The 13196-nt window shown below is 38.9% G+C and overlaps 1 protein-coding gene across 6 annotated transcripts in view; it reads right to left on the reverse strand.

Annotated features, from left to right (window-relative positions):
• tenm3 (teneurin transmembrane protein 3) overlaps positions 1-13196 on the reverse strand; it is a 580699-nt gene that overhangs the window by 384427 nt on the left and 183076 nt on the right. For all 6 annotated transcript variants that reach the window (XM_031895448.1, XM_031895444.1, XM_031895443.1 and 3 more), the window contains exon 5: positions 2755-3033. In XM_031895448.1, the coding sequence (XP_031751308.1) occupies positions 2755-3033 (279 nt within the window). The remainder of the gene's footprint in view (positions 1-2754; positions 3034-13196) is intronic.

Genomic DNA, 13196 nt, shown 5'->3' on the forward strand with positions numbered 1-13196 from the left:
TTCACTGTAATACAAGTGGATTACATATTTAATAGGCTGATAATCTTATTTACCCCCTCTATGTAATTTAAGAAGCCATCACCTACCAATTTTGTTAGGTAAATCTGGCCATACATGGGCAGATTTAAGCTGCTAAGTTGATCTTTTCAGATCAAGTCAGCAGCTTATGTGCCCATGTATTAGCCAGATACCTATTGGATAGCTTTAAAAATCCTGTTGGGACAAAGCTTGCATTGGTTTGTTGATGTGGACCTCTCCCAACTGCCTGCACAGGCACCTATTATGATCAGCCCAATATTACCAGCACAAGGTGGCCATATCAGCCAAAGATCTGCTGCTTTGGTGACCTTACCAAACGAGTGCATTTTGAGGTGTATATCATTGAGTGTATAAGGTATGCACCGAAAAAAAACGGACCTTGCTACAGTTTTGAAGGATTCATTAAATTGCACAATATTCTGGGAAGTACTCTGGCCACCACTAGGTTGATTTTGGGGCTCTTTGATTGGTAGGACCATAGCTAGTCATATCTCATGCAATCTAGCCAAATACATGGACTAAATTAGACCAACCAAACTAATAAGACATTGACGAATGAATGAATCACCACAATGAATGAATGAAGTCCAACCCATCTCACACTAGTATGAGTGTTACCAACATTGATAGGTGTCATGCCCCAGGCAAAATTTCCATTTTGGTCAAATCAGCTTATATGTTGAAGAAATATATTAGTACAATTCTTCATGCAGTTTAAAAATACTATAGGGGTTGATTCACTAAAGTGCGATAAAACAAGCGCTATTTATAGCATGCATTAAAAATTTTATCACGTCTTATTTTTTGCATCTTAACACCCGATTCACTAAAAGGATACTTGCGTTAATTTAGACGTAATGCTGTTTGTGTTATTTAACTCACGAAGACTATTTTCGTGCGGTATTTGATGCAACGCATGCTAATTAACGCAGCACGCTACTTGTCGCCGCATGCGAAAAACCGCACTCATATTAGCCATACACGCTATTACTTTCGGAAAACTACTGTTCTGAAAATGACCATTTCCCTGCAAACTGGAGGCTGCATCACTCTAGGGCCAACACAGACTTAAATAAATAACACTGCAAAGTCCATATTGTGTTGCCAAAAGCTCATGAACTGTACTTTTCTGCCTGCTCCAAGTAGGTGTTAATTTTCACACAGACTAATGTGATATTTAGCGCGTCTAAGTGTTTGTGAATCATGCGTTAGTATTATTTCTGCCCGCTAATTAACGCAATGCGTTAAAATTAACGCATTTGGTTGCGCACTATTTAACGCATGCGATATGCGACAACGCATGCAATAATACTTTAGCGAATCGCGTGGGTTTTTTGCGTCAATTTTAACACAAATAAGCATGCGATAAGTGTTATTGCACTTTAGTGAATCAACCCTAAGGGCTCTGGCACACGGGGAGATTAGTCGCCCGTGACAAAACTCCCTGTTCGCGGGCGACTAATCTCCCCGAGTTGCCATGACCCGCCATCCCACCGGCGAACATGTAAGTCGCCGGCGGGATGGCACACGCGGCGGCGCGATTTCGGGACTCGCAAGTCTTTTTCTGCGATTTCGGTAAATCGCGCCGCCGCGTGTGCCATCCCGCCGGCGACTTACATGTTCGCCGGTGGGATGGCGGGTCATGGCAACTCGGGGAGATTAGTCGCCCGCGAACAGGGAGTTTTGTCACGGGCGACTAATCTCCCCGTGTGCCAGAGCCCTTATGCTTCTTAACAGTGCTGTTTATAAAATCAGATGATTGCCAACCATAGATGTGTGTAGAGATACCTAGACTTGTGCTCTATACTTCCCATATATGCATTCTGTAAGGTCTTTCTCTGACCAGGAATAAAGCAATGAAGCTTTTTTTGCAATCTTTAGGGCAAAGACAGACAAGGTGATTAGTTCGATTTTTAAAAACCCAGACAGCTAACATACAAGTTGCCACGTCTGAAATCTTCCCTCATGGTACAAGTCGCCATCATTTAAGTGCTGGTGATTAGTGACTGGGTTTTTAAAAATTGTGGCAACCAATTGCTTCATCTGTCCTCGCCCATATAGCTGAGTTACATAAAGCTGCTTTAAATAGAAGAAATTACTGCAACTCTATGGAAGCAAGCTTATAATGCTATGAATGCAAAGAATGTCAATGTAAAATATGATTTATTATTCTCTATGTTTTTACATCACTTCTGTACTTTGTATTAGTCAACATTTTTAAACAAAAACAAATGTTTGGGAATGTGACATGTGAAAATGCCCCTTTGTAAAACGCACTGTCCAACCGATATAAAATAAGAGAACAGGAATAATGGATATAATATAACCTTGTTGATTCAGGCAACATAATATTGCAGGCAAGGTGTTCTTCATACTCACTATACACCAACACGTCCCCATTAAAGTATTATCATTTTGATGGAGCACTAAATGTATCTTCTTAGATTTAAATACATCCCATTTGGACTCAGTTTGGTGCCGGCACTGTGAAGTATCTCAGCGGTCAAAACACTGACCCCTTTTACTGCTTTCTTTCTGAAGAGTATACTTTTAGGAAGAAAACAAAATTGCTTTGAAATAACAACCTCATTTACCAACCTGCGGCTGATCAAAGCAAACAGGATCAAAGGGTTCACCTCAGACTGGCTAAACAGCTTCTCTGCCAAATCTTCCACATACAGTATCTGGCTACTTTCAACATTTCTTTTAACTTACCCGACTCACTGTCAGACTTGTTCTCATGCTCTGTGTCAGTCAGTGTCAAGGCTGAGTTGGAGCGGCTTGAGAGACAGGAACTGCGCCCAGATTTCACCCCCCGGCCCCAAAGTCTCATGGCATGTTCTGGCGACATGACACCTTCATTCTCAGTCTCGGCATCGGAGCTTGCGTTGATGGAGTAACCTCGGTGTGGAAGCCCCATATCAGCACAAAATGCCAGTCCCCGGCGTGATGCTGGTTCACAGACACCCAACTGCCGTAGAGTGAAATTCTGACCTGTTTAAATGAAAGGAGATAAAAATAGAAGCAAAGTGAGAGTGAGAATTTGTTTATAGCTGAAAACTATTCTGACACAAAAAACAAATTGTTTAAATATCACAAACAGAACTTTGTGCCAGATGCCTGTTCAGGTAACACAGAACCCATTGCCCGAAGGTTTTTTCCTTAAACTAAATGGAAGAGGAATTAGGAAAAACAACAACAAACTGGACAAAGTTACAAGTTCAGACTTTAGAAAAAATGAAAAATGGTGCAGGTTTTATGTGGACAAAAAGGTTGAACTTGATGGACGCATGACTTATTTCTGTTCCACCTGTTATGATAATATGTATAATGAAGTGATGTACAGCATGAGGCACCCATAGCTGTCAGTGGGGGAACTAGGAGCTAAAGGTTCATCTGGAAGGACGCCCATAGGTACATCCCAAATATAATGCCAGTGACTAAAGGTATTTTGATTTCTAATGAGAAAAATTCAGTGAATAAATTATGGTATTAGCCATAATCATATTTAATAACAGTGGCACCCATTTTAAAAATGGGTCATTAAAGCTCTTTTATACAGAGGCAGTATACATCTACTATAGACTCGGAACTAAGATCACTGATTTATTCAATATACCCTACTATGGTATGAACTGTACATCTGTGGAATGGGTTTTCTTTAAAGTGACACACAATAATACCAACTACTTCGCCTCCATCTACTCTGTTATCTACTCTATCATGAGTGGGATGAAGGTGAAATTAGGGCAGGACTCGCGTACATCCAATAAAACAAGTTGAATAATTGTATATAACAGTGTAAGTGGGGTCAGTATTTCTTGGGAACTGCACCTGGATGCATGAAGCTCCTGGCCCAATATTCAATGCAAAGAGAAGTATGTACACACAAACTAAGTGTGTCAGGTCACTTCTGCAGCCTCTTTGTACTAACAAACTGGTACAATAAAATATTTTGGAGACTGCCTTTCTTTTTGGCTCACATACAGCCAAATCACAAACCCAATGCCATATGTATGAACATGAAATTAATTTTTTATAATTGCTTTTGGCAAGTGTCTCATGTGTATCAGACAGGGTTCTATAAAACAAATGTGGCACAGATCGATCTGGTTGATGGAAGGATTTGCCTTCTGCCAAATGAGGTACAGTAGCAGAGATCAAGCCAAAAAGCACCATTTACTTTTGGTACTATCTCACAATTGTTCACAGTTTGCTGTGTACTCTGAAATACACTGCATTTTGCATTGACGTAAATCAGATTTGTCATCCCCTCAGGTACATTGATTTACCTGAATGTAACCTAAGTTGTTCCCATACTTAAAGGGTTGGCTAAAGGTTAGGTTTAAATGAAAACTGCATGAAAATTGGTGCTTGCTTAGTAGATCTTGCAAGCAATACAGTAAATGTAAAAACTTACAATATACAAAATATACAATCTTGCTAGATACCTGCCAAAAGATATATGTGCTTATACTTACAATACATATAAATCTTGCACAGATAATATGACTTATGATTAGTAGTGGTTGTTATGAAAACCTATACACACACTAGGGTAGCCACTTTTAGACTAAAAATATTGACCTTCCCATATTTTAGCCTTTTTTCCCTATTAATAACATTGGCATCAAGCACCATTTTTACTTGCCAGGCCAGTAAAATACTGGCCAGGTGGCAACCCTAATGCACACAGATGGGTTGATAGTTACTGTACGATTCTGCACAGTATTTATGAAAGTATCCCAAGGTAATAAGATGATATGTGCACAAGTGAAGAAGATGTAATTCAAAGTCTGTAAATATGATTTGTTGGTTATAAATTTGTACCAGGGCTGCTTTATGTATACATAGAAGTGCTATAAAAATGCATGTATGTATGCAGGATACACTCACTGACTACTGCACATTACAGATACATTACATGGCTTTATCGGGCTATGGCTCATTAGGAATTTTGACTGTCGCTGGGTTGATAATTTCACGGTGTAGGGCTACCCATGGCACATCCCACTGATGCCAGGAGAAAGCCACTCGCAGTGAGTCAAAGGTGTGTTCGCAGTGAACTCCCAGGCATAAATTCCAGTTATTCCCTCTGCAAAATGCCCTTGGGACTATCTGTGGTTATGGCACATCTCTGCAGTACATTACTGCCTATGGGTGCCATTGCTACTGGTATACATTTTTCTCAGAGACAAAGTAAAATCTCCAGTTAAAACTACATTCCAGACAAATGAGTAAATCAGCGACACTGGAAAGGTTGGGGGGGGGGTAGACATATGGCATATCAAATGATATTCCGAGGTTACTCCGGAAATAGCCGTAATGAAGGGAACTAAATGAGAACCAGAGGAAAACAAATAAAACAGATATCCTTTGTCACAACTAAATAAATACATACTTATTGATTTGCATGCATTGTCCAACTTCCACTTTCATAAATGTAAATATTGTTTCAGACAACGTAGATGGGGAAAATGCATTTCAATATCTCCCAATTTCAAATGCAATTATAAAAACTGTGGAGAGTAAATGTAAATTTCGTCGGGTGTCCTGCCTAATCCGCAAAGCCGTTCCACAAGTGTTTTACATGTGCAGAGGAGGCACAGACAATAAATAGAGAAGTCTGTTGACTTAAGTGATATTCATCTTATTCATTTGTAGTCTTTTAATCAACAGATAGCCAGGCGTTATCTATTTTTCCCAAAGAAAACTGCATGTTAATGTATTAGGGAAAAACCTGTAATACATCAGACTGAGTAAGAAATCAATCTTCCCCCGTGATTTGTCACACAGAGCTGTTTTAATGGAAATTTCACATGCTTGTATTTGTTTTGCATAGCTAAACTGCATGGAACGTCCAATCTTCTTTATTCCTCATTTTAATTGTGCCGAATGTCTCAGAGACGGGATTTAGAGACGCAGCGTCCTCTTTAATGTGCAGTCCCCTTAACTAATTCACGCTCACACCTCATGTTCTACACGGTGACCTGGGCACGTCTGCAGGGGCCGGGGGCTCACCTTCCTAAATAACTAACACCTGCATAGGAAACCACAGGAATCCAGAGACTGACAGATCCCCTCTAATGCACTTGTGTCAGCCAGGGGCCCTTGTTATCCACTCCAGCTGACATTCACTCTCCTGCCATGGCACTTTCTTGCAGTCATGCACTATTTGAGCAGACATTTGAATCTAGCTCAATGCCACAGATGAACTTTAGTTTAAAGAGATAACAGCCGTTATGTAAAACAACACTTCATATAAATTAAGCCTTTTTATAAAAAAAAAAACCTGTTTTTCTATTATAATATGTCATTGGTTAATAATATATGTTACTACTGCCATTTTATAAATGAGGCTCACACACTAACCAAGGGCACACATAGAGCTGTGTCTTATACACCCATACTTGTTCTTCTCACCGTTAGAGCTGCATTATTTTCTGTCAGGTGATTAGTAAGTCAGTGACTCCCAGAACATCACAAAATGGAGACTCAAGATAAAAGACTTACTCTCCTTCTATATTTCTATGGTAGAAATTCTCTCAGCTCAAATTTCAGTGAAACATGACTTATTTGTTATGTAAAGCTCTCTTATATAATAAAGTGGAAAAACATGACTTATTTGTTATGTAAAGCTCTCTTATATAATAAAGTAAAAAGTTACCTTTGTTTTGCAAATAGTGTAATGTATCATTTTAATCATGTGACACAAATATGGTGCCCAAAAAGGCACATCACTTGCTCTTGGCGACAAGCGATCAACTTGTTACTCTCGTATCTACTTGTTACTTGTGACATAAGTCCAAATCTGCAACTCTAGATCTACAATAGAACAGCAGCAGAAGTCACATAAAACTAACAGTGCTGAGGTCCTAAGGCAGCTGTTATATTGCTTTGCTCAAATAAAGTACAGGTATGGGACATGTCCAGAATGCTCAGGACCAGGGTTTTCCAGATAATAGGTCTTTAATAGGTCTGTAATTTGGATCTCAATACCTTGTCTACTAAAAAATAATTTTAACATTAAATAAACAGGATAGGATTGCTTTGTCACCAATAAGGATTAATTATTCTTAAGCTGGCCATACACTGTAAGATCTGCTCGCTTGGCGACCTTGCCAAACGCCGGATCGTCCCCTTGTATGCCCAGCTATGGGTGGGCAATATCCAGCTAATTTGATCATTTGGCCCTACGGCTAAACAATCAATTAAAATGGCGGGCACAGGCACGGTCGGGGTGGGATCGGGGACTACACTAATGAGTCAATGCGGCCCCCAATCTAAAGGAAAAATTAAACCTTCCCGATCAAGATCTGGTCAATTTCAGGCTAGATATCGGTCAGGTAGGCCTGTCGGGGGTGCCTATACACTGACACAGATAAGCTCCGAATTGGTCTAAAGAACTGATACTGGCAGCTGAAATCAGCCTGTGGACACCTTTAGTCAGGATAAAGTACAAGGTATTGTTTTATTATAACAGAGAAAAAGGGAATGCTTTTTAAAAATTAGGATAATTTGATTAAAATTGAGTCTCTGGAAGATGGCCTTCCATTAATTCCATGCCTTCTGGATAACAGGTTTCCTGATAATGGATGCTACAATGTAGTTGCCATAGACCATGATGTTATAGCAGATTCAGCTGGTCATAAAATTGTCACCTTGTGCTGTTGGAGTTCGGGGCAAAAAGTTTGCATAAAAGAAAAGCACTGACTGTATATATAGTAGTTGCAGGCAGTCAGACCTTCTTTCATTCTGCCCAATGTTCTGTTTATTGTGAGTCCAGTTTTGGCTACCATTAAAAAACAGACTAGCGTCAATTAAACATGACAGAACAACTCACCCCCACTGCTTCTACTGAGTTCCTATTCCTGTTTTAGAGATATGTCCAGAATTGACATTAGCTTGCCATTAAAAGAACCTTTCCCAGCGAGATGAGTAGCAAAATGAACAGTTTTGAGCTGGCAGCGTTAATTACTTTTTCAGCCGTTTGATATCCTGAGCGGCTGCATTCTGATCTGCCATTGAAAATGGATAACAGTAATGAGACGAAAACATTTTTTAAAAAGGTCTATGATTAACACGGAATCTAACAGTACTTATCAACAAGTTCCCCGGGATGGGATCCATTTATCTACTGCCATTGTTTGCATTTACCCCATTAGTGTCTGAACTCTCAATCCATCAAATGTTCACTTAGTGGACTTTCTGCTTCTAAATACATTGGCTTGCTCCGCTCTGCAAAGAGGTGGACACAATTTGCTTTTTATGAGCTCACGTACTTTGTGGAAGATGCAAAATCAGCATCACTGACCACAAACATTAAATCAACAAAATGTTGGTTTAACTCCCAGGAGCCCCAGCTGCGCTGACCTAAGGCACATTTTCCTTCATTATGATCTTTTAGAAAACCAACAGCCAGACATTAGCTTCTTTTTACTGAGGCGAAATTTGTCATTTCTAAATGTAAAGGATTTTTGAATAATATTACAAACCTTTGTTTTATAAGCCCACTTGGAAAATGCTAAGGGTGTTCTTAGGGTTTGCTGCAACATTACAAAAGGTCACCTTTGACAATCAGAATTCAGTTCTGTCATCATAAAGCGAGTATATTGAACTTAGTGATCATGGATTTAAATGCAGTAGGCTGATAAGAACCCAACTTATTGATATATATGAGATACATGAATCAGTCATTTTCATGCCATTCATGGATCTGTCATAGCAATAGCAGTATTGGGGAGCTCAACCCTCTGTTAACTTACCCAAACGGGTATCAGGTGCAAATACTGGAAGAACCTCACCTTGCATGGGGGTCAATATCCAACAGCAAAAAAATCCAGTAGCACACTGAAGATGCAAGCCGTGAAAAAATTGTATTTTATTTGCCCAAGTACATATAAACAAGCAAAGAGCAACGTTTCGGGACCCTCCGGATTCATGGATCTGTCATTCATGGATTTAATGAAGTAGGGTAATAAGAACCCTACTTATTGATATACAGTATATGAGATACATGAATCAGTCATTTTTACAGCCACAAGTGCAAATATACTAGAATCTGGGTCTATCATACTGGCTGGCAGTGTGACCTAAACACATTTAAAAAAAAAAACTAAATATATGTTCAGTGGAAGGGTCAAGCTCAAATACTGTAGGCAAGGTGTGATTGTTGTGCTGTAAAAGAGAAACTGACTCGGTACTGCAGGAATGCAGGGGTTAATTTTAAAGCAGAATGCTGCATATCAGTCTTTATCTTTCTTAAAGGTTACATTAAATATCATGCATTTTTGTATGCAATACTTTTGAGGCATTTTCGTATACTGGTATTACAGGCTTTTCTAATCAATGCATGTGTGAATACTCAGATTATTCTGTTAACCCCTACAATTCCATCAAAATCTCTATGGGAATCTTTAAAAAAAGGACACATAAATCACGCTTTCTCTACATATTCTGCCTCTGAATGGGGGCTGTGGTATTAATTACCTCCAACTGACATCTTTTATGGAATCAATAGAACAGGGCAACCTATACATTTCCACTAGAGGTGGTGTTGCAGAGAAGCCTTTGAGCCAGTCTAATAGATACCACTTCTGCATGACTGATGCCTTTATTCTTAGACTAACTACCTGATGAGAAAATACGTAGAATATAATTTTTAATTATAAACTGGGTATATAGTTTTTGTAGCATTCTCTGCAACATATCAATGCAACTTTCATTACATTAGGAAACTGATAATTCTATGTTGCTATTAATATACCTAAAAGGTACGTGTAGCCAGGAAGTGTAAATGGTTATTTGTAGAGCTTTTATCAATATGGTATCAGAAGGAATCCTCTCCGCAATGGCAGTTTGTTATTTATATAAACTTGGTTAGGAGTTGTGCTCTGAATTTCCCGAGCCTTACCTTTTCAGTCAGCCAATTTAATGCTTGCTTGAGTGAGTGCAAAGTTAAATGCAATTGCTTAATCAATATAAATGTAAAACTAATTGACTGCTTAAAATTAAATCTAGCACAATGATTATAAAAGTGCTTGTGACAATTATGAGTGATCTAAATAACACACTATAGCAAAGACAGAAGTTTCTGTTGCCTTGATGAATTTCTACTCCGCACTTTTATTTCTAGACAAATGGTAATATAATTCTGTGGCTATAAACAGAACCTCTCCAGTCTGAGACTGATTTATAGCACCCACTCATTGCCTGGCAAAGAAAATTCCGGAATCCCCTGACAAATAGGGAATGGTGGTTGATGAACAACAGTGCCAGACCCGTAGTTAAACTATTCTCGCTCAACAGACATTTTATATAATTCTGGCTTTCCAGGCACTGCAAACTGTTCCCAACTGACAGCTGACTGAGCATGCTGGGAGATGTGGTTAAATGGGCATCAGTTATTTCACATATTTGACTTATTTTGCACTCACCAGCATGGTGAACATTTCTGTGGTGAGCTCTAATTGCCCCTAAGTGTATCTATGAATTTAAACCATACAAATGAGGCAAGAGAAATAGCTAAAGAGGTAAAAAAAAAACTATTCAATATGCCAGTGAGAGGTCGATGGGCCAGAAATTAAGATTCAGGATGGGGAGTAGGTGGCAACAAGGATGGGGTAGTTGGCAATAGAATGGGATGGTCTGGGAGGATATGGCATTGTGTATGGCACTTTATTAAAGTGAAGTTGAATAAAGTTACATTACAAGTGGGATTCTTGCACACTGAGAGAGGTGAGTACTAGATGAACACGAGCCGGCCAACATATGATCCTACTGAGGCAGATGCTTCTTTCAGTGCTACAGTGCTGAGCATACGGTTCATCACTGTATTCCCATTCTAATCCTCTTTCTCACTAGCTCTTATATTATCAAAGCAACCTAGGCACAAAAGAACATTGGCATCTTTGTACTGTTTCCTTGTATAAAGTTATTCCCAGTATTTCAGCAAATCTCACGGAGCTGTTCTCAGGCTATCTGATCCTCAAAGCGTCTTCATCCAAATACCATGTGGTTTTCTGAAAGGGAACTCAAAAGTGCTTGGACTGAGTCTGACTAAATTTGGCTATGTAATGTTAGATGAATCAGGTTACAGGCTTTTCATTTCTTTCTTTCTGGTTTTTGATCACTCATTTCTTTGGAAGCATATGTATGTATATTCAGTGAGTTTGAGTACAGCAGTTATTGTGCTATTAACGTAAAATAACATTTTTATTGCCTGCTTTGATTTAGACAAGCATTAGGAAGGTAAATTATGTGATGAAATAGAAAGCATACCCAATTTATAATCCTGGTGTTTCATCCATTTTCCATCTTCAATGAACTGCAAGGTGTGGGGTCATAAGTTATCGTTTGCCGGGCCCTAGATCATTTTTATATCTGTGCCCATAAGTGGGAGCCATAACACGGCTGGCTCCTGTAAAAATATCACTGTAAGTATCCACGGACATTATGGTCCCCTAGTGGTCCTCAACATCATTTATTTCATTAGCAGCTCTCTTCAAAAATTATATATCTATATAAGGCAACAAGAATTGTTTTGTTCTCACACTTTACTAAAGAGAAATGAACTGCCTCAAATTTGTACCTTCTGACTGAAGACCAAGACCAAGTGGCGTAACTTGCAAGTTCTGGCCCCCCAGGCAAAAAAAAATAAAATCTTTTGATGGGCCAGACAGGAATTTTTCCTCTTCCACCCCCACCCTCCCTGATGGATCACAATTTGTATCTCCATACTTTAAATCCAATGAAAAATTATTTAAACATTAATTAAACCCAATAGGATTGTTTTGCACCCAATATGGATTAATTCTATCTAAGTTGGGATCAAGAACAAGATAAGATATATCTTATTATTACAGAGAAAAAGGAAATTTTCAAAAATTGAATTATTTGATTTGAATGGAGTCTATGGGAGATGGACATCCTGTAATTCAGAGCTTTCTGGATAATGGGTTTTTGAATAACAGATCCTATTACTGTACAGTATATCCTAATAAGTGACCTATGTAAGAATCTTATCAAATTACCAAAAACTTATCAGTGAATGCTGTTGTTATTTTCTCTCAGGGCCTATTCTCTAGAAAACATTGATATGTTCAACAGTTTTGATATAAACAGGCTATAAAGGTGGACATAATGATCTTACGTGCAAGACGACTGATATCCGCAGCCTCTGCGATATCGGTTGTCTCGTGAAACCACTATACACGCATCGAATATTGTATGAAACAAGGTGTTGTATGATAATATCGGTGCGTGTATGGCCGGCTTTAGTGTGTTGCTTTCCACCTGATACATGACACACAGCCCCATTATGCCACAGAGCTGCGCTGGGTTAACAAAAGCCGCATTCTCTAAGAATGAATACATACATTTTAGCTAATTGCACAATCATTACAATACAATAAATCAGGCATTTAAGTTTGCTTTGTAAACATGATGTCACTGTGCAATCAGCGACAGTCTGCCCAGTCATGACGGGATATTTTTCCTCTCTGCTTATCTTTATTTGCTAAAGACAAATAAAACCCATACCTGCCATAAAATATCCCAGCTCACCTCCTGACCCCCCACTAAAAATGCAATGGGAAAAAAAACAGACACAAAACTCAAAAGGTTAAATAAATACTTAAAAACATAATTACCACTTTTTATTATTAGACGTTTTCACAAAAGTTCCTTTCACATTAGGGGACACAAGCTTTTTAAGGTGGGTGAAAAGCACACAAAATGTCCGTCTCCATTTGACTGGAAATAGATTTCTCCGTGCAAGCAGAAAAAGTGACAATATGACATCTTTTTCCCAAACTACTCTAATTTATATAATATTGCACATTGTTTTCATGCAAAAGTAGAGTAGCTACAGCTGTGCTTTATTTTTTAGCAACAATATCCCTGTAACTGACGTAACAGTGAAACTGCACCCGAGTGAGCAGATTTAGGCAATGTAGGCTACTGTCTTTTTAACACTCGCTGTCAGATCAACAGCTATTGATTGCTCTAATAAGGAGATATCTGGCTCTGCATTTTTTAAAAGAAAAGGTTATAGCAAAACATAAGCAGAAACTTCAAATGATGGACGTGCTAGCAATCCAGGGCTGGTTTTGACGTAAGGCCAAAATGGCTCAATGTACCCTACTAGCCTAAGGGCA

Source organism: Xenopus tropicalis, chromosome 1, assembly GCF_000004195.4.
Source record: "Xenopus tropicalis strain Nigerian chromosome 1, UCB_Xtro_10.0, whole genome shotgun sequence".
Classification (NCBI taxonomy): domain Eukaryota; kingdom Metazoa; phylum Chordata; class Amphibia; order Anura; family Pipidae; genus Xenopus; species Xenopus tropicalis.